Source organism: Protopterus annectens, chromosome 1.part0 (genome assembly GCF_019279795.1).
Source record: "Protopterus annectens isolate FY-2018-M chromosome 1.part0, PAN1.0, whole genome shotgun sequence".
Lineage (NCBI taxonomy): Eukaryota > Metazoa > Chordata > Ceratodontiformes > Protopteridae > Protopterus > Protopterus annectens.
The window spans coordinates 156891135-156914267 of record NC_056725.1 but is presented as its reverse complement, the minus strand read 5'-3'; the positions used below and the strand labels follow the sequence as shown (position 1 = coordinate 156914267).

General features: G+C 40.3%; 1 protein-coding gene across 1 annotated transcript in view; it reads left to right on the top strand.

Moving 5' to 3' along the window:
- Positions 1 to 23133, top strand: part of LOC122787645 (nesprin-2-like) — a 493963-nt gene that overhangs the window by 384960 nt on the left and 85870 nt on the right. Inside the window, exons 8-9 of the mRNA XM_044054502.1 lie at positions 14423 to 14687; positions 16264 to 16352. Coding sequence (XP_043910437.1) covers positions 14423 to 14687; positions 16264 to 16352 — 354 coding nt within the window. The remainder of the gene's footprint in view (positions 1 to 14422; positions 14688 to 16263; positions 16353 to 23133) is intronic.

Sequence of the window (23133 nt, the reverse complement as noted above, 5' to 3'; positions counted from 1 at the left end):
TTTTTGACATAGCTAAAGAAGGCTTTGTGGTTATCTTTCGAGTCCTTGGCTATTTTTCTTTCGAAGTTAGCCTTAGATGATTTTATAAGGGACCTTAGTTTCTTACTGATACTGATCAGGGATGTCTTTCCTTCTTGGGATTTGCTTTTTTTTTAACTAGTTTCCTCCTTTTGTTGTATAACCTGTTTATGGCAAGGGTCCACCAGACTGGTTTCCTTTTCTTAGGGGAGTGAGTCTTGGTCTTGCTACGGATGGCATGATCCATGCATACTTGTAGGTGCTCATAGAGTGCAATTGTAAAGGATTATGCATCTTGGGCATTGTTATCCTTTAGTGTGAGGGCTGTGAAACTTACCACTTCTGACTTAAGTAAGGTGAAGTTTGCTTAAGTTTTTCACTGTGGTTTCCTTGGTTGGGGGTGGTGGTGGGGTGTGGACATCCAGGGTGATTAGTTTATGGTCTGATCTAACCAGTGACGGGTTGACCTCTGGTACGGAGCACCTGCCGCCCATGTTGGTGATGACCAGGTCCAATATGTTGTGGCCTCTGGTAGGGGAGTTTACCAGCTTTTCCAGGGCATTTGAGTTGATAAATTCCAGAAGTACTGAGCCTGGGAGTTTGTACTCAAGTAGTTTTCCCAGTTAATGGTAGGGTAATTGAAATCTCCCAAAATCACGGTGTTCGGTAGGACCTTCATGTTTTCTGGTGTCTCCAGAAAGGCGGAGTGGTTTTCCTGGATCATGGAGGGTGATCTGTAGCAGGCCACAATTTGCATTGCAGATTTGCCCGATGTTAGTTGCACATGGATGATCTCAGAGGTATCATGCTGTGCCACTAACCTGGAGGTGTGGGTATCCTTGATGAATATGGATATTCCCTCCTTTTATGTTTTGGTCCGTGTTCTGTGGCCGAAATGTGTGGTATGAGTTGTAGCCCAGTAGAGATGGAGTGCTCTCTGGAGCCTTGAACCAGGTTTCAGTCACTGCGCAGATGTCGACGTTCTCCATACCTAGGAGTGTTTTGAGCGCATGCGTTTTGAGATTTAAACTCCTGGCGTTGAGTAGCATAACCCTCAGTTTTTTACTTGTGCTGTTTACGGAGGTGGGTTTGAATTTTGAGCCCTGCCTAAGAGTGGTATTTAAAAATTGTCCCTCTTTTTGATCCTTTGACCCACCCCCACCATTAATTTTGGATTTGTTCATATTTTTTGCATTAAGAGGTTGAGAGATATGCCCCTCAACCTCTTAGCCAAAAATAATGGAGGGATAAACACCAAAAAATTGTGACTAATTATAAATATTGCTCTTATAAACTTAGAAAGTTGCTAGAATATAAGGTTTTGTGTTACCATGCATTTTCCAAAGGATATCTTGCTTACAACCAGGATAAACTTATCCCTAAATGTGAACAAGTAGTTGTTTATACCTTTTATCTCCCTACTCTGTTTTCTTCACTCACTTCCTTACTTCTGTCAAGTTTTCTTACCTGGCTTTCTCTCTAAGTATACCATAAGCCTACTTTTCTCTCACTTCATATTGCAATTCCTGCTTGTGTTATACTAATTTACCTTTAATTTCTCTTTAAACTGGCTAAAAATTCTTCTAAATATTAAGTTATTGCACTATAGCTTCTATCTGTTCTTAACCAATGTTTTCATGTTATGTCTAATTTGGTATAATATTTTAAACTGTCAATTTTTTGTATTATTTTTAAAGATTGTAAAATTATTGTTCTGAAAATATTTTGTAATAATTTGGCGCTTTTCTCCTTGGGCCTCCAGTGAAAATGGGCTCTTACCATTCGGACATTCCTGGTAGTCAAATGTCAGTAAATAAACAAAATAAATATGAATTTTGAAACTCGTGTCTGACGTTATTTAGTATATTCAATCCTCACTGATTTACCAGAAAACCACAAATTTTATGAGGAACAGACCAGAAATATGAGACAAAAATGTGGACATTTTGTGAAAATCTGGACAGTTGAGAGGTATGGTTTCAATGTCTGTTATTTTGCACCTGTGCATAGCCTGTGTTGGTTCTACAGGCTACTTGGTTTCTTTTTAAAAACACTTCAGAATGTAGGTTATTTTGTCATCATGGACTGGTTGCATAAATGTTATGGAAAAAGAAGACATTTTGCTAAAGTATTTAAAATGTGAGAAACAATATTGCAACTGAAATGAGTACATGTGATAGAACAACAGTCTTCACAATTATTTATTTTTGTATGTAATTGTTGAAAGCACACAGTGTACAAAATGTGAAACTGAGACTTCAAAGTAAATAAGCAGAGTGTAGTGTTTACATACAGAGGCAGAGTTAACATGATGTTCTTCGTGTTTCACTGTTGCAGTCATCACATTTGGGGTTATCTGCCTGCAGGTAGCCCTCAGCCAGCCTGAATACCACAGTCTTTGGATTTCTGCATCGGATGCAGAGAAATATTCAAATTTACCCATACTTGGACAATTGTCTGATTCGGGCAGAAAGCCAGGACTTGCTATTACTGCACCTGGCATTTGTAAAGAAATCTCACCTAGTACTCTGCCGACAGATTGTATTCCTGGGAGCAAGCTTGAACACAACTTCCCAGATGGCATTTCTTACTCCAGAGAAACAAGTTTGTTTGACAACCTACTTCGAACTATTGGCCAGAAAACCCCAGCTATCTGCAAGGAAAATACTGTAAACCCTGGGGTTCATGGCCTCTTGCATTCTACTAATTCCATATGCAAGACTGCATATGAGGAAACTCCAGTGGTATCCAAAAAGCCTATGGTGTCAACATTCTCAGGACCTGGAAACAATGATTTCTATCATTTCTTGTATGAAGACAGAGTTCCTTTGGTGAGTAGAGGCTTGCTACCACAACAAGGGACTCCCTTTCACTCTACCCCTTGCTGCCCAAACCCTAACAATAGACGCATCAGACTTTGCATGGGGGGCTCACATGGTACGGCAGTGCATTCAGGGCAAATGGAACCCGAGAGAGATGCACCTGTATATCAATCAAAAATAAATGTTAGCTGTACAGAATGCTCTGACAGCCTTCAAAGACCATATTCTTCCAGGACAACTATTGGTAAAGACAGACAACACCACAGTTATGTGTACATAAACAAGCAGGGGGGAGCCTAATCATACCCTCTCTGCAGACTTGCCATGGCTCTGTGGAACACAGCCTTGAGCTACCAGGTACACCTACAAGCTCAATTCCTGCCAGGCAAATTAAATTCACTGGCAGACGACTTAAGCATGGACCCACCGAATGGAAACTAGAACCCAAAATATTCTACCTCTTGAGGAACAAATGGGGGAATCCAGAGTTAGACCTGTTTGCCTCCCCTCAGAACTACCAAATGAACAAATTCTGCACAAGGACTCCCCACAGTCAAGCTTGGAAAGTGGATGCCCTGTACTTTACCTGGAAAAGCCTCTCAGTTTATGCCTTTCCCTCCCTGCCTCTCCTCTTGAAGGTTCTACTAAAGATCAAACAGGACAAGCCAAGGACAATATTGATTGCACCAGACTGGCCATGCCAGCATTGGTACCCCCTCTTGCACAGTATGACACTGCTGGAACCATGGCACCTGCCTCAGACCCCTTCCCTGCTGTCCCAGCAGGTGGGCCGGATTCTGCACCCTCAGCTTCAAACCCTGAACCTTGCAGCCTGGCTAATTCCTTGAACTCTCCTCTAGCATCCCTTGGTAAGCAGGTGCTGGATGCCATTCTGGAGGCAAGGAGGCCTAGTACTAGAAATTCCTATGCTGAAAAGTGGAAAAGGTACTGTTCCTGGAGCCAGGCTCAGGGGATAGGCACAACGGTGCCCAGCTTACCTCATATTCTACAGTACTTAACAGAAATGCTACCCAAGGGCCTGTCCTTCTCGTCAATTAAAATTCATGCCTCTGCCATTTCAGCACATTATAATACTGAGCCTACCCCTCTTCTCTCACCCCTTGCTAAAACAATTCCTTAGAGGGGCCAAAAAATTAAGACCCTCCCAGGAGATCTCCCACTCCAGCCTGGGACCTTAACTTTCTATTGGAAAAGCTCACTCTTCCTCCCCTTTGAGCCAGCTGCAACAGCAGAGTTGAAATTCCTTTCTTGGAAAACAGCCTTCCTTCTAGTCATCACTTCAGCAGGAAGTGTGTCTGAATTACAGGCCCTCATGGCAGTGGAACCCTTCATTATCTTCCATGTGGACAGGGTTTCCCTCAGGACTTTATGCCCAAGGTGGTGTCTAGTGTTGCCCTAAATCAGTCCATTCATTTGCCTTTTTCCCTAATCCAAAAACAAAGGGGAAATGAATACTGCACTCTCTGGACGTGCACAGACAACTAGATTTTATTTGGACAGGACTAAGCCTCACAGAAAATCCGAACAGCTGCTAGTTGGCTTTGCTGCAGGGGCAGAGGGGAAGGCCATTTCAAAGCAAACCATTTCCAAATGGATAGTCCATTGCATTCATTTCTGCTACGAGCACCCTGGAAAACCTACCCCACAGGGGATAAGATCACATTCCACCAGGGCTGCATCTACCTCTGCGGCTTTTCTCAGAGGAGTCCCTACCAGGGACATCCTAGAAGCTGCTAACTGGAGCTCTGTACATACCCTCACCAAAGCATTACCACATGCCTATCTTTTCTAAATCCAGAGCTGGATTTGCCACTGCAGTCTTGCAGGGCTTAATAGCTGGTCCTAATGCTCTTTAACTTCCTTCTCCCTTCCTTAGCTTTGGGAATCAACCTAAATGTGGTGACTGCACCAGTGAAACGCGAAGAACATAGTACAGTTGAGTACACTTGCCATAAATGTAGATGTATGAGTGTATTCACTGTTGCAGTCCTGGTTACCCTCCCTCCAGCCCCCTGACCTCTCTTGACTCTACCTTTCCTTTTTGTTTGGTACATTTATTTTTTCTGGTGTATTTGCTTTTTGATGGGGGGTGTACCATACCATATAATTGCTTCCTATTGTGGAGACACCTGACATCTGGGGCAAGAAAAACTCATATAATGGCGTCGGCTGCATGTTTTATACCCCTGACAACCTGACGTCATAGAAGAAGAGACAGCATCTGATGCAGAAATCCGAAGACTCTGGTATTGAGGCCGGCTGAGGGCTACCTGCAGGCAGATAACCCCAAATGTGATGACTGCAACAGTGAATACACTCTAACATCTACAAACTCCCCTTGAGTACCTTGTTCCCCATTGTCCCTTTTATCAATTATAAAGGAATTCCCAATACTATTCTAGCATGTCCAAAGGTCAGTTGTTAATCTCCTGTCCGGTCCAGCTGGTGAATCTGGGAATCTTCAGGCAATGTTACAACTGCCTCATGTACACAGACAACCCTCTCCTCCTCCCAACAAATTCCAACACATGTGAGAGATGCAACCATATAGCCAAACTGGAGGCTAAGCTCTCTCAACTCAGTACTGGCGTAACCAGTCAGGAGGAGAAGGAAACCACACTCACTACAATTCCAGTCTCACATAGACCTACCATGACAGCAAACCAAACACATAAACACACAAAAACATACTCAGAGGCTCTAAATAAAAATCTGCCTAAGCAGCAGAGACCTCCAAAGCAGACACCCAAGCAACCGCTACCCCAAAACAAAACATGTGCAACACATAGCTCACAAAGCCAGTGTGCCAAACAGTCACAGCCCTTAAGGCTAAACAACACACCTGATACACTTGTAATAGGTGACTCTATCGTCAGGCACACTGATGTCCCGCTCACCAGGCAATCTCTCATTTGACAACTACGTGGCCAAAGTGGTTAGAAAAACATTTTATATAGCCAACCTAATCATGAAGGGATTCACATCTAGATCAGGGGAGATCATCGTGCCTCTTTACTCATCCCTCATCAGGCCCATAATTGAGTACAATGCCCCTTTTGGGATGTACCTTACCAGACACCTGCAGCAACTGGAAAGACCCCAAAAGTACCTCACCAAGAGGATCAAAGGGCTCAAACAGATGCCATATGCTGCCCGGTTAAAGAAACTCCAGCTCTACTCAGTGGCATACCGCCTGCTCAGAGGCGATCTGTGCCTCACGTATAAAGCCATGTCCAACCCGGAATTAATGGACATGCTGCACCTCAGAAAATCCAAATCCCATCGAGCTACGCGCTAAAAAGACTTGAACCTCAGCACTGAAATAAATAGGACATGCTGGAGGGACAGATTCATAACCCAGAGGCTCCCTTCACTCTGGAATAAAATCCCAGTCCAGGTTAGGCAGAGTCCCTCATTGACTCTCTTCAAGAGGAATCTTGATGAGTGGATGGGAGATAGTAGGTTTACCCCGGGTATCACTTCTGTGTCACTGTTAGAGAGAGGCACAGTATACTAACCTCGAAAAAGGGCATAGCAAAATTAATTTAAAATGGGTGACAAAAGCCAAACACACTCTGGCTAGGCTTATAAATGCCCTAGAGCAGATAGCCTAGTATGAACCTATGAACCTATTTATGGTAAGTGTACACAACTGTACTTTATGTGTTCAGACTCCAGTTGAAGCCTTCCACTAACAAGTTGCTTACGTGTTTCACACCATGAAATATCGTCTGTGACTTAGAAATTATTTACTTGTGATATAAGTATAATAAATACAAGATTCACTTTCAGATATTTGAAACAGAAGCTTCCCCATATTAAGCTGTTTGTGCTACCAATAGTTTAGTATGATGAAAAGAATCATGATGTGCATGTGAAGTGTAATTATTTGTTTTTTAACTATGAGTATTCACATGTGGGATAACTGCCAGGTTTTCAACACATTCTTGATAGATCATCCTGTTATACTTTTTGTTTTTTAATACCCATTTGTTTACCAGGTAAGCTGATTAGACAAAGTGTACCTTTTCAGGGACAACAAGCATGTACAAGTGACTTGATCCGAGTTGCATAATAAGCAGATGAATGTGGAAAGAATCGGTCTCTGTGTCATGAGCACAGTAAGCAGCTAATTAACAGCTTGGAGCTCTATTCACCTGTGCTAACTTGCCAGACTGTGCTCCACGGAAAGGTCCAATAACGGTGAGAGTTAAAACTATAATGAAACAACACAGAATGAAGAGCATGGATGTGAGTAAGAAATAATGAGCCTGCTGGCTTGGTGAACAGTATTCTTACTTGGTCACACCTGACAAGATTCTTGAATGCATAGATCTGCATGGCCTGAGTAGAGCTATAAAGAGGTACACTGTCCGTTCTATGTAACAGAAGAAGTTATTGCTACCATACAGTGTCGGTTTTACACACAGGCCAACTAGATGGCTGACTGAAGCACCATGCTTCTAGGGGAGCTATTTCCATATTTATTTTTTTGAGCAATTAATATTTAATTTCTTTGCTGTAAAATACTTTTCTCAGTTTATTGGCCAATTTAATTTCGCTGGTGTCAGGAACACTGTCACTGGTTCTGGTGCTTGTTACTCCAACATTGGCTTTTCCTAGAATGGTATCAGGATCTTCCCCAGTGTACCTCCCTCCAGTATTGGTGTATCCAATATAATATTTTCTGGTGTCAGTCATGCCAGTGCCTGTTTTTACAGTGCCAGTGCCTTTCTTTTGATGCTAGCATTCTTGGCATCAGTGGCTTCAGTTTTTGGCCCTCAGGCAACAGGTTCATCATAAGTGTATCACTGAGTTGTATTATTGGGTGTTGGGTCTTATCATTTCTAGGCAGGCATCCTCACTAAGTGCATTTAAATCAGTAAGGGAGTCCCCTATGCAGTGTAATGCACAGTGGCAGGCTCAGCAGCCCAAACCATTGTCATAACCCAAGACCTTTGTTTTTCTGTCCACCAGAAGGACAGTGATAACACTTGATTCAGAGCCACATGATGAAAGGCCTAGAAAATCCCTGACCAAAACAGAATATTAATATTTAGAGTCATTATTGATCCTTGCAACAAAGGGCTTAAATGATAACGAGGAAGTAAGCTTCTTCTGCGGACCTTAATTTGGGGAATTTCTATCCATCTTAACTGGCACAGAGGGATAAAGCCCACCCTCCGTCTTACTCATGTTTTATCCTTACCCTGTCCTGCCTCTGCCCCTAACCGCAACTTTATTTCTTACTTTCAGAAAAACCCTTTCCCTAACAGTACCTTTACACAAAACACTTGCACACATTAGACCCACAAACACTCTCACTCACTCACTCCCACCCAGAGTAGCAACTCACTTACCATAACCAAAAGCACTTAACCAATACCTGCACAAACACCCAGCAATCCTCTTTTGGCAAAGTGAGCATTCATTAAAACACACATTCAGCAAAGAACTCTACAGCTCACTTTGAGCAAGTGAATGCTCAGCAGAGTGAACTGCTTGTGTGTATGTTTGTGTGTGTATACATAAGCACATATATTAAGAGAACTGTTTTCCATCTTTACATATCTTAATTGCTGGAAATATAAAAGACAGTTATTCAGTTCTCTACCCATGAGAAGTGCAATGCCAAGGAACTCAGTCAGGGCAGCATAATCTATTTTCACTTTTGTAGCTGCACACCATTGAAAGTCTGTGCTCACTTTCCAGCAAAGGGATACAGAAAAAAAAAGGACGGAACTTCACACCTTTCCTTTCCTATCTCTCCCCCCAACATGTTTTTGTTTTTTTTTTTTTTAATTTATGCCAAGTGCTGGTACTAACCAGTCCTTAACTGCCAGATAAGTCTCTTAACTGGGCCTATATGTGTAGCTTTGCTTATTTGTTTAGTTAGTTTTGCTTGTCCTAATACCTTCATACTTGAAGTCATTTTTTTTCAGTTCAGTGCAGCCAGCCTGCATAAACATTCAAAGTATTTAAAGGTGGTGTTAAGTCAGACACGTAAAAGCAAAAATGCTGAGCTGGTTAGCCAGATAAAGCACAGTATGCAGAGAACCTTGACTGGGATGCAAACACACTAAGTAGTTTCGAACACAGATGGATGGACAGAGGGAAGCCATTAACATAGGAGGAGAAGTAATCCTTCATATACAAAGGAAGTAATCTAGGCAACTAAACATACAGATAGCGGTGAAAGGGAGGAGAGGTGCCAGTGTATCACACTGAAAACTGGGAATAGTTGCACAGTTTAGATGGGACTGTTGAGAGAGAGAAGCGTCTCCCCCTCAAGAGGAAGAACAGCATGGGCAAATGATAAATGGTGTCTTTGTAAGAGAAGCAGCATAGGGAGAAGTACTTTTGATATTAGCTTTAATACATCTTGTATTAATTGGAACCCCCTGCATGATGCACTGCATGTTTATAATCACTGTGTAGGGATTGATACTGTTGATGTAAACTTTGATATACCTGATATTAATTGGAACACCTTAAATTATAGTTATCTTTATGATAGTGGTGTAGAGAGAGGTAATATTGGTGGAAAATTTAATGTACCTCTTTTTTTTTTTTTTTGGCCCCTGCACTCCAAGTGACCATCAGCTTATGACCTTTCCAATGCTTTCAACCTCCCCTCCTTGTACTAATTACTAGTGGGACCACCTTGGCAAGATGTGAAGGGGATTGAGATACTGCCTTGGTGGAGTGGAAGGCAGTAGGGGCCAGGTTACCTGCAATGTAATATTGCATGCCCTTGCAAGGCTTTGTGATAGCCCTATCCAGTCCTATACATGCTTGTGTAGGTGAAGGGGATATGCAGTGGACCTGTGAGAGACATGCCTCACTTATGTAGAGATGCTTTCTTTATCTGTCTTGGCCAAACAAGCAATAATAGTTCCTGTATTACCTCTGGTACTCCTGTTCCTGGTTGCTCTTTCCCAGCATCTCAGCAGACTCTCCTACCAAGGAGAGATGAGCAGTCATAATCCTTGTCATTTTTATTTCATATCTCCAACAGGACACGCAGCTAACTGAATTCAGATCGCCTTGGTCGTAGTTGTAACTTTATGCTTTTATGCCAGCAAAACTGACATTTTTGTAAAGTCCTTTTAAGCATTTTATTACATTGTCTAGTTACTTTCCTTTTACTTTCTTATTTACATACCAATGTCAACTGAAACCCACATCTCTTATCATGCTGTTTCACTTCAGTGAACTTTTCTTTCTGTTTTGCCTTTGCAATTATTTGTATTGTAAAAATATATGAAAGGAGGTGGTGAAGAATACAGTAGGTCTATCTTTCTGTCACAGTTGACATGCCTTTTTAAGGTAAAATAGTGCTGCTGCAGTGCACCCTGGTCCTGGTAGTAGTATGGCACTGTGCCCACTTGGGGTAAAACAATGCAGCTGCAGTGCACCCTGGTCCTGGGAGTAGTATGAAACTGTGCCTGCTTGGAGTAAAACAGTGCTACTGCAGTGCACCCTGGTTTTGGGAGTAGTATGTCACTGTGCCCGCTTTGGGTAAAACAATGCTGCTGCAGTGCACCCTGGTCCTGGGAGTAGTAAGGCACTGTGCCCGCTTCGGGTAAAACAATGTTGCTGCAGTGCACCCTGGTCCTGTGAGTAGTATGGCACCGTGCCCACTTGGGGTAAAACAATGCTGCTGCAGTGCACCCTGGTCCTGGGAGTAGTACGGCACTGTGCAAGCTTGGGATAAAACAGTGCTACTGTAGTGCACCCTGGTCCTGGGTGTGGTATGGCACTGCCCCCTGGGGTAAAACAAGCTGCTGCAGTGCACCATGGTCCTGGGAGTAGTATGGCACTGTGCCCACTTGGGGTAAAACAATGCTGCTGCAGTGCACCATGGTCCTGGGAGTAATATGGCACTGTGCCTGCTTGGGATAAAACAGTGCTGCTGCAGTGCACCCTGGTCCTGGGAGTAGTATGGCACTGTGCCCTTTTAAGTGTTGCTGTTTTTACTGTACTGTGCAGTGATGTCACTTTGTGACACAGCAGCTTAGAATCAATGTCTTATGTAGGCTTTTAGATCTCATGAGTCAACTTATACAGGTATGGATTAAAATTTGCAGTGTTTTTGCCTTCATTTGTCATTTGGAAGTCAACATACTTCAAATAATTCTCTTAAAAATCCCCATACCCCCTCACATACACACACACACACACACACACACACACACACACACACACACAGGTGCACACACACACACACACACACACACAGGTGCACACACACACACACACACACACACACACACACACACACACACACACACACACACACACACACACACACACACACACACATGCACATATACATTCTGGTCAGTGGTAAGCCTCCAGGGATAAATATGTCAGTACGAATGCACTATTTATGCTAGCATAGCTCATTTATGGTTTCTGGGTGACCTAGAGGAAAATTGGTAGGAGAAGGAAAACGAGGAGAAAGGAAGTACTTCACAGCTTAAATGAAGATATAACTAGTACATTCATGTATCTGCTTAAGCTCCCTCAATTTTCATTTTTATCTTGGAACACATTATACCTTGACCTTTTAAACAGCCATTGTCATTTACACAGATAAGTTCTGTTTGTGGCATACAGCTGGTAATTTAAGCCCACTTTCAGGATAAGTCATTAGGTTTATTTGCATGTTATCTGTTTACTGTAGATTTTGGGATGAAGTACAGCTGTGTTTTCCCATGCTCACACTTTATGCTGCTGAATCGCTATATGTAGACTAATGACGATCTATTTGTTGTAAAGGATAACTGGCTCAGATTAATGCTGCCCGGTAACCCAGCTGTTGGCTAAGCATGAGAATTAATCAGTAGGAAAAAGTAGGAACATATTTGAGATATTCTGAAACCCTTTTATGAGTAACAAGAACAACTATGATTGCAGTCTAAGATACCTGCTTATGACAACTTGTCACAAATGTAAATGTGCCAACGATTTTTTGAATTTGTTCACTATATCGTGGTAGCTTTAACATGTGGCTTAATTTGAAAACTGAAGTTAACATAGTGTGGTTTCATGATCAGTTGACTGAGTTAGCATGAAAATAGACTACTATAGTTGCGTGTTTGTACACTGTCATTATTCGTGTTTCTTTTTAAGTTTTGGGTGAATTGTTGTAGTAGGGTGATGAGGTGCAACAAGCCAGATGACTTGTGCAGCATACATATCTTTTCACATAGCAGTATATTTTAACTTTTTTCAGTACAGGCCAGCATTTTGCATACAGGCAAGCATACTGTTAAATGTGTATACCTAAGTGGCAACTCAAATCGTGATATAAAATATGTTATTGGATACTTTGGGTTGGGGCATGTTAAAGCACAAGCTTGTAGCTGAAAGCCTTTACACTTTTGAAAACTGCATGAAAAGGTTTCATATATACCCAGGTGTGGTTTATTACACTTAGAAAATGGTGTGCCATGTATTCTGCATGTCGGAGAATATTAGAAAATCCTGACCTTGTTTGTATAGAAGTGAATTTTGTTTTCCACCAAGTAAATAGCTTTTTCCCTATGATATATAATTTCTAACATAGAAATATACTCCGATGTGGAGTTGTTAAAATGTAATTTGACAAAATGTTATAGGCCAAAAAACAATAGACAAGTAAACCTGATTAAATCCCAGTAAATTACCAGGATTTTCCTTGGTTATCTAATCCCATCCAAGCTCACACAGCTTGAGGGGGGACAGTATCTCTTTACTAAGAAACAGACACAATCAATGAATGGTCTTCCTTCAAGTCTGGTACTTTCTCACCCACTTAGATATGTAGGTAGCCTCTAAGTATAAATATGCCAGTACAAGCACAAATACATGTGCTAGTATACTTAAATCGTTGTATTTCTTTCACTTTCCAGTCATTAAGTTCAAACTTTCCAGAAACCTAAGATTTGCAATTATCAAAACTTGATGGAACACAAATTTCACACCGCTTCTGTTCTGTTTGTATGCAGTGTTATTTTTTCAAGTAGTTGTGTATTGATTTGTGAGCTTGTATAATGCAGGGTATTGCATAGATATGTGAACTCTGTTTTATTCACTGGAAAAGAATAATATCACATGACACAGAAGAGTACTATGGTGCATGGTTATTATAGCAATAGGTTATTGCTATTATACCATGACATTATTTAAGAAAAGAAACTGTTACTTTTCTTAAATAATGGCATAGTATAATGCCTGTTTACTGTCCTTCCGCAGATGTCTGGCATCCGCGGCAGTTCTGATGTACTGCGCGCCTGCGCAGTACATCAGAGCTGTGGGCAAAAGCAACGGAGAAAGCAAGATCTCCGCTTTTTAGTCTCGCTATGTTAAATGAGTTTAACATAGCGAGACAGTTTTAAAATAAGCAACGGACATCTGCTGCTTATTTTAACTGTCTCGCTATGTTAAACTCATTTAACATAGCGAGACACCAAAAAAAGCAACAGAGATCTTGCTTTCTCCGTTGTTTTTAAAATGTTCGCTATGTTAAATGGGTTTAACATAGCGAGACAGCTTTAAAATAAGCAACGGAGATCTCCGTTGCTTATTTTAAAGCTGTCTCGCTATGTTAAACCCATTTAACATAGCGAGACAGTGTTTTGTAACGAGTTATACTAATGGAAAAAAGTCCGGGCGACCGGACCTTTTTCCATTAGTATAACTCGATTTACAACGGGCACGCTGACCAATCAGCGTGCACGTTTTGGGGGGGGGGTCATGGTATAATAACTTCTTCATTACATTCCAGCAGGTATTGTTGGAAGTAATGAAAAACTTCCACAGGTTTTGTAACAAGAAACTGCAGTTACAAAAAAATTCCACAGGCTTTATATAGTGGAACTGAAGTTCCAAGTATCATGTAATGTTGTCACACATTTTAAATGCATGTAATTCTTGTAGTTATTTCATTATACGTGACTTAAGTTTTTTCATTAGTTACTCTAGCTTTTGCTTTAACCAGTCTTTCATCTGATTTGAAGGAGCTAATTACTTTGTCTGTGGCCCCAGAAGACTTAAAAATTTGACAGCATAACCCACCAACATGTTTGCACTGCCGTTCTTGTACAAGGCCGCCATCTTCAGTGGTAGGAGCAGTAGTTTCTTTCATCCTCCAGGTGGCAGAAAGACGAGCTTTAATCGCTGCTGTAGTGAATTACCTAGTTTTTACTGGATTTCATTCCACAAATGGTACTATCTACTTCTAAGCAACATAGCCTGTTTTTTCACATTGTTACTTTATTGTGGACTGCAGATAAGTTGTCAACTCTATTTAACTGATGATGGTGGTGGCTGCAGTCATTTACTTCACTTAACTACCCACTAGTTAGCCTGCATCTGTGGTCTGCATTTGTCTTGTGACAGTAATGGTGTTCTCTTTCCATCAGCTCCTCATAAGTAAGTCAATTTTCTCATGCTGGGACATTATATCAATTTTGAAGTAATAGTCATGGAGGGAGTAGCAATTCAGAAGAGTGACATTTATTTGTGTACTTTGTCACGTCATGGTTTCACATTTTTGTTTGTGGACTTCGCAGGTGTTTGAAAATGAATGGCTGTCTGACAGAGAGACTGATCGAGATTCTGACTGTGTCTGTGATGCTGAGCTAGAAGATGAAGGAATTTACAGCAACAGTGATACCACTCTGAAACACTACTCTACCCCAGTCAGTGGTCATTCCCCACGACGGCTCCCTGATGTCAAGTGGTGTCGAGTAGATTTGGAATGGGACCCGACCGTAGATGTAGGAGGCTCCAACTCACATGATGAAGTAGACTCATCTTATTTCAGTGCTATCACAGGTACCTACCACAGAAATTTATCGTATTTCAGTGCTATCACAGATACCTACTGCAGAAATGTATCGTATTCCAATGCTATTACAGGTACCTACCACAGAAGCGTATCTTATTTCAGTGCTGTCACAGATACCTACTGCAGACAGGTATCTTATTTCAGTGCTATCACAGGTACCTACTGCAGAAATGTATCGTATTTCAGTGCTATTACAGGTACCTACCACAGAAGTGTATCTTATTTCAGTGCTATCACAGGTACCTACCGCAGACAAGTATCTTATTTCAGTGCTATCACATGTACCCACCAAAGAAATGTATCTTATTTCAGTGCTATCACATGTACCCACCACAGAAATGTATCATATTTCAGTGCCATTACAGGTACCTACCACAGAAATGTATCTTGTTTTAGTGCTATTACAAGTACCTACCATAGACAGGTATCTTATTTCAGTGCTATCACATGTACCCACCACAGAAATGTATCGTATTTCAGTGCCATCACAGGTCCCTACCACAGAAATGTAGCTTATTTTAGTGCTATCACAGATACCTACTGCAGAAGTGTATCTTATTTCAAGTGCTATCACAGGTACCTACCACAGACAAGTATCTTATTTCAATGCTATCACATGCACCCACCACAGAAATGTATTGTATTTCAGTGCCATTACAGGTACCTACCATAGAAGTGTATATTAATTTAGTACTATCACAGGTACCTGCCATAGACATGTATATTATTTCATTGATATCACAGATACCTACCACAGACATGTATCTTATTTCACTGCTATTGCAGGTACCTACCGCAGACAGGTGTCTTATTTCAGTGGTATCACGGGTATCTACCACAGAAATGTATCTTATTTCAGTTCCATCACAGGTACAGGCGGTGGATGCCTCACTGTTTCTAAACTGAAACACATACAGAATTGACTGGCAGCTGTGAGAATTGTATATCCTGTTCCACAGTGGTGGTGGTGGTGGAGATAGTCAATGAAATGTGAGATTCCAAATGCCGCAGGATCTGTAAGGCCTTTCTACATGCAGAGTAAAAAGGCCTTCACTGAGAAAAAATAATATACTTTTCTAGTTTACGATTCTTTTGGAAAACTTCTGGCCTGCCAAGTTTTTTGTTGTGCACAGCACATAAATTTTGGGTGTACAAGCCTGAGCTACAGCTAAGTTGTCTCTTATAGTCTGAGAGGGAGTATCTCCATAAACTGCCCATGTCGTTAAAGAGGTTTAGTGTGACCAGCTGCTGAATCTGCTGAAAATGATGAAGTCCACTAAAGGTAAGTTGTGTCACCTCTATAGGTTCATGAGAATGTCTGGCAGTATGAAAAAGATTAGCTAATATTCACTTTTCTTGCAGGCCATTGTTTACAGATCATGAGTTGATTTCAGAAATTATGGGTCAGAATAGGCCAAGATTGCAAATATATATGAACAGATGAATTATGCTTTCATTAAAGCTTGAATTCTGAAATGACCACTTGGTTTTACTTTTGTATGTAGAAAATGAAATTCTGTTCCTATAAACTGACATTTTCTCTATGTTTTACTTCATTTATAGGCATTTATCAGCCTGAAGATTCAACCAAAGAAAATGACAGTCAGAAGAGACTCTCATTTAATTTTTCCCTGTCTGCATCAGAAGTAGATGTATGTAGAAACAAATGCTCAAGAAACTTGTATATTTTATTTGTCATGTTCATAAGGCAGCAAAACTGGTCAAAAACAAATGTTATCTTGGATATATGCTCCTTACCAGCAAAACTGTAGCACTGAAAGGTTTACAGTTCTTATTTTATAAAGCTGTCATACTGCTGTCTGACTGGGTAGGTTTATTTCCAGAATATAGGAAATTATTGTTAGCAAAGGGGGACCAAATCCAGTTGCACACCTGGAAACTACAAATCTGATACATCTTTCTGTAACATAGACTGGGTCTAGAACAACACTAATTTGTTAAATAGACTGAAAGACAGAAAAAGTAACACAATCAACTGAAAGGTGAATGTGGAAACCCTGGTTTGTATAGTTTGTGCGGGGAGTAGGAAAATATATTTTTTTTGCTCAAAGACCTTTCTAGAAAGATCTAATGATGTTTTCAGATGGTGCATTTTAAGACCAGGAAAACCATACTGTTCAGTAGCAAGATCCCAATAAGGTAGAATTTACTGAATATGTTTTCTAACTAATAAAAAGGCTGGGTTTTAGGAGGAGCATATCATCTACTCAGAACAAAGTAACAGAGGATTTGGTAGGGTTTTTTTGTTTTCAAGCAGGTCTGTGAGGCAAAATTATGTTTATACTAAGAAACTAAGGCTGAAAGAGATGAAGTTGTACAGAGGTGGGAAACTGCAGAGGATCTCAGAAGGTGTTTTTATGTGCATTTCAAGCTGAATATGTCTGTTGTGGGTAAGTTCTAGAAATCATGGTCTTAATCAACAGGGGTAGTAACAAAAAGGCATGCCATGGAATTCGCTGCTATACCATTTGGAAGAGAAAAAAAGAAATTGCAAATGAGAAGGTACAAAAAGGGTGTATACTTAGGGAGTTCAGCTGTTTACCAGGTACTGACTGCTATGCATGCCAAGAGTGACTGATGTTGTTGTCTTTCAGCTTTTCCCAGTTAGGGGTCGCCACAGCGGAACTCCGGTCCACTAATGATTGGCAGTAGATTTTGACGAACACCGAGGTGCCAGCTCGATGTTCAACCTTCAACGAAGGCACGCCTATTTACGCATGTCTTTCGAATGCCCACCCAACCACGGGGAGGACATGCAGACTCCACAGAAGGCACTCCCCGCACTCCAGCCGAGAATTGAACGGGAGAACCTCTTGCTGTGAGGTAACAACGCTACCGCTGCACTACCGAGTGACTGATAATATAATATAATACATCTCTAATTTTAATACTCATTACTGCACGCTTTACAGTCTGTAAGGCCATAATATTCAGCATTTTAACTTCGTAATGTAGTATAGTTCCTCTTCGCAGATGGCAGCTATTTGGAAATTAGTGCTATTCTTACATTAGCTGACTGGGAGGATGATTCTCTGAACCTTAACATTTGCATCCAGATGGTGATTTACAATTTCTACAACAAAAGAAGTAGGTTGTCTCAGAAACTGTCCCATTTAAACACAAGTATAGAGGGAATTCTAAAAAATATAGTGGAAGTAAAAAAAAAAAAAATATTCAATGCTGAGAAATGGTTCTACTAAATCTCTAAGCTCTAAGAAGTGCCTAAGTTAATAATTCAAGTTTAGATTACATAAAGCAAAGAAACTGTTAACCAAGACCATCAAAAATCTAAAGATGGTTGTGAACTCACCTTGTTAATGATAATTCAGGGGAACAGAAACATTTTTATAACTAGAGGAAAAGGAAGGGTAACAAATTAACACTTCATTTAATAATCAAGGAAGCCTCAAGACCAGAAGCAAATAACAGGGTAAATAAATATGTACAGTGCCCCAGCTAAGAAGGCACAGTTCTGTCAAGTAGAAAATGTACATCTGTGTGTGTGTGTGTGTGTGTGTGTGTGTGTGTGTGTGTGTGTGTGTGTGTGTGTGTGTGTGTGTGTGTGCTATTGACAGATATAGATAGATATGTTGATATACCATCTTTGTATGTATAATCACATTTACACATATTTTTATTTATTTATTTATTTATTTAACATTTGTTTACCGGGAAAGTCTGACTGGCACAGAGTCCATTTTCAGCAGAGGCCCGAGGAGAAATGCTCCCAGATGCACCTCTTTGGAATTTTAGTCTTTTAGTTAAAACAAATTAATAACAACTCTCACTGAGCCCTGGTGAAAATAAAGCCCAATATTTATATTTATATATATGTATATAGGTTTACCAAGAAAAGGTTGAGATTAATAATATAATCTGCTTATTTGCTGACCCACATCAGTCAAATGCAAAGTTGGTATTATTCGACATTCTGTCACTGCAACTCACATATTTGCAGTGAGGCAAGCCCCCCTGCACCCCCTGCAAAGTATGTATAGTCCAACTTTGAGATCACACTGTAATGGGATCTCTGTTCATTACATCAACCATGTATAAGCAAATGCACAGTGGCATTTGCTGTACAGGATACTCAGAGAGTTGAAGGTCAGCAATACGGGAATCAGCCAACTTGTGTTTGACATTCCCATTTTCATGTGTATATATATATATATATATATATATATATATATATATATATATATATATATATATATATATATATATATATATATATGTATATGTATATGTATGTATATAGTTAAAAGTCCAAAATACCGCCGAAGGGCTCAGCTGAGAATCCAGAAACCAGCAATATTCTGAGTGAAAACAAAGGAATCCCAGAGACTAGGCTGTGGCACACTTTTTAATAAACAAAAATCACAAACAATAATGTAAGTGCTTTTGCACCAAATTGCTTCTTCAGACAAATAACATCATCTCAATGAACATTTATATAGTAAAATCAACAATCAATTATTAAAATGAGCAATTATCACTTAGGTAAATTCCTGGATTTCAAAATGGGCTTTAAAGAAACCCTGTCATTAAACCCAGGTTTTCTTTCAGCACCAAACCTCAAAATCCAATGGAGCTCTCTGCTCAGTGTAGTTCTTCAAATCACCTCCTCGTGGATTTTCAAACACTACCTCAACTACTTTAAAAACAAAACTATGTGTTAAACCTGAATCCAACACGTTTAGCCAAGGCATTAGTAACCTCACACTTTTTTTATGGCATAAACATGCTCTTGAATCCTCTCAAAGAACATCCTATTTGTTTTTCCTATATAATAACAATTACAGTCTCTGCATGTAGCTAAATAAACTAAGTCCTTGGTCTTACAGTTGGCATTAACTTTAAAGGAAAAAATCTGTCCAGAAACTGGATGTGTAAATTCATTAGAACCATCTATGTATGAACAATATCTATAGCTGCCACAATGGTGGGTCCCTATAAAAGGCTGTAGTTGTGGGGACTACTTATAAGTATCTCTATAGCAGAGGCATCGCTTTAATGACTTGTTATTTTTATAGTTAAGTAGGGGTCTCTCACCTACTAAATCCTTAATACAATGGTCAGTGGTTAAAATACTCCAATTAGAGAAAATCACCTCATTAACTTGTTTAATGTCACTAGCGTATGACAAGATCAAGGGAATCCATCCACCAAATTGTGGGCCAGGTCTCTTATCATGACTATCTCCCTTATCTGAGAAATGGGTCTTAGCCCTATCCGCCCTAAGACTCTTGACTTCTTTTGTCATTGATTCAACTTCAGCACCACTATAGCCCCTAACTAGAAACTGTTTTGAGACTGTCCCAAGATCAACTAGAAATCCTTCTTCTGTGTTATTCAATCTTGACATTCTCATGCCTTGTCCCTTCAAGACATTATTATATACATGTGACGGGTGCATAGTGTTATGCTGTAGAACTGTATTCTGTCTACAAGGTTTCCTATATAGCCTGGTTGTAAAGCTGCCTGAAGCCTCCCTATTGATCCTAACATCCAGGAAAATCACTTCATCAGAAGATACAGTAGAAGTGAACCTTAAAAAATGGGTGGTAGTGTGTCTAGAAAACCATTCAGTAGTAAGATACCCCCCTTCCAAAACAATATGACATCATCAACAAACCTTCTATAGAATGAAACAAAAGTGCTATAATGACTATCAAAAATGAAGTGTTCTTCCTAGTAAGCCAATACCATGTTGGCTACGCCCTTGTTCTGTAGAAAATAAATGTTCTGAAACATAAACACATTGTTCTCTAAAATAACTTCTAAAATCAAACACAAAAGATCAATATGTTTCAAATCATAACCACTGTGCTTCAATAAATACTGGTAATGCCATCTGTATTAGGAATGCAAGCGAACAGGGATTCAACATCCAAGGTCACAAGCAAACATTATGATACAACTTCACTGCTTTCATTCACAAAGGCATACAATTCCTTTAGCAATTGTCTGGTGTCATTCAATGCACTTTTAGCTTCCAATAACACTGGTCGTAACTGTTTATCAACATAGATCGAAAAAGGTTTGGTCAACCACTTCCTACCAGACACCATAGGTCTGAACAGAGGTGTAACCATATCTTTGTGTATTTTGGGGAGTCCTTGAAAAATGGGAACAACTGGATGTTCAACATTTAAATTTTGTGACACACTATCTGTAATAAAGAATGTACACAATCACGTATAGTAAAATACACTGTACATTGCAAATCCCAAATAAAATCCTGTTCAACCTTCTCATAGACATTAGTATCATGTAACATCTGTATCATAGAATCTACATAGAAGGCACGATCCAAAATAACAATCGCTCCCCCCTTATCTGCCATTTTAATAATAATACTGGCATCATCCTGTAAGGCTTTCAAAGGTACTCGCTCTACTTTACTCAAATTATGAAACACATGCCCACTGTTATTAGTCAATGCAGCTTCAGGCATTTGACTAAACAACTTAAATAAATCCTGCTCACATTTGTTATTAAAACTTCTAAGGCTGGATCAAGTGAAGGTTGAAAAATGCTTTGTTTCCTAAAGGGGGTAAATGTATGAAAATCCAAAGCATTATCATGAAAGTACAACTTCAGTGCTATATTTCTAACAAATAGTCTTAGATTAAACCATAACATCAGACAACTCTGATCTCTCGGCCAGTATAAAACTAAGGCCGCATTGTAACAATGTCAACTCAACTTCAGACAGTACCGTTTTGGAAAGATTCAGAATGAAGGACTTTTCGTTCTGTTCCAGAACTGTTTCAGGGTGGTCGTGTGTGTAGCATCCGATTGCTGGCGTCCTCTCTTCCTCTCTCTGTTCGGCGATGGGTCTCATTACCTCTCTCCTGTCCTCAACCTCTTTACAGGACCGGTAGTTGCAGTTCCCCAAAAACCTGTTGTGTAGAGGTATTCTTCTTCCTTACATCCAATGTTGAAGGTTGTTTGTACATCCCTTCTAACTGGGAATCCATTCTGGTGGTTCCTTGGTTGGAGGCAGGCAAAGTTTCATTACAAACAGAAGTGGAACCGGAAGGAACTGCTAAAGTATCCAGAGTTATATCAATAGTTGTCTCTCTAACAGACTGAACGGATACATTGACTGATGTAACATTAGTAACATTCTGTCTAGGCCACATAAACACATGTCCATTGGCAAAATCTGAGATGTCTCAATTTACCTTTTTAATCTTCTGCATTTTGAGACTCATCTCATAAGCTGACACATTGTCTACAATGTCATCAGTAGCAGATAAACAGGCATCTCGATCACAGTTACTCAGTAAATGTTGTTTCCATTCTTCTATTGCTACTAGCAGTTCACTCTCAATAGGTGTAAAGAAATCAATTAGAAGACAAATACACATAGGCGGAAACCCATTAAGTACAGAGAACGTTATTAGGGACCTGGGGACCCAAGTTGATAGCAATCTCTCCTTTGAAAACCACATTGCCAAAGTGGTTAGAAAGACCTTCTACATAGCCCACCTCATCACAAAGGGTTTCACATCTAGATCAAGAGAGGTAATCGTGCCCCTTTATTCATCCCTCATCAGGCCCATCATAGAATACAATGCCCCTTTTGGGATGTACCTTACCCGACACCTGCAGCAATTAGAAAGACCCCAAAAGTATCTCACCAAGAGGATCAAGGGTCTCAAACAGATGCCATATGCTGCTCGGTTAAAAAAACTCCAGCTCTACTCAGTTGCATACCGCCTACTTCGAGGCGATCTATGCCTGACATACAAAGCTATGTCTAATCCAGAATTAATGGACATGCTCCACCTCAGTAAATCTAAATCCCTTAGAGCCACACGCTCGAGGGACTTGAACCTCAGCACAGAAATAAATAGAACTTTCTGGAGGGACAGGTTCATAATCCAGAGGCTCCCTTCACTCTGGAATAGAATTCCAGTTCATGTGAGGCAGAGCACCTCACTGAATCTCTTCAAGAAGAATCTCGATAAGTGGATGGGGGATCGTAGGTTTGTCCCAGGGATTACTCCCGTGTCACTATTAGACAGAGGCACAGTAAACTAAACCTTAAAAAGGGCACAATATACTCAAATCAAGGGGTGGCGTAAGCCATACAGAATCGGGCTAGGCTTATAATTGCCCCAGGGCAGATAGCCTAGTATGAACCTATGAACCTAAATATATGCAAAGTTGTGCTCTAAATGCAAACATTGCCATCTAGAAAGTAGTTCACTGTAACTGTCACCACAGGAAGACATTAACATTACCCTCAACCCTCTGGGGATTACTCGATGTTGCAAACAAGCTTCCATGTGCAGCCTTTGCCACTGGAAGCATTTAAGTTTGTAAAGATAATTTTCTAACAACTTCAATTCCACCGATAAGGGTAATAGAACATTGGCGTTAGTTAGAAGGCCTGTATTA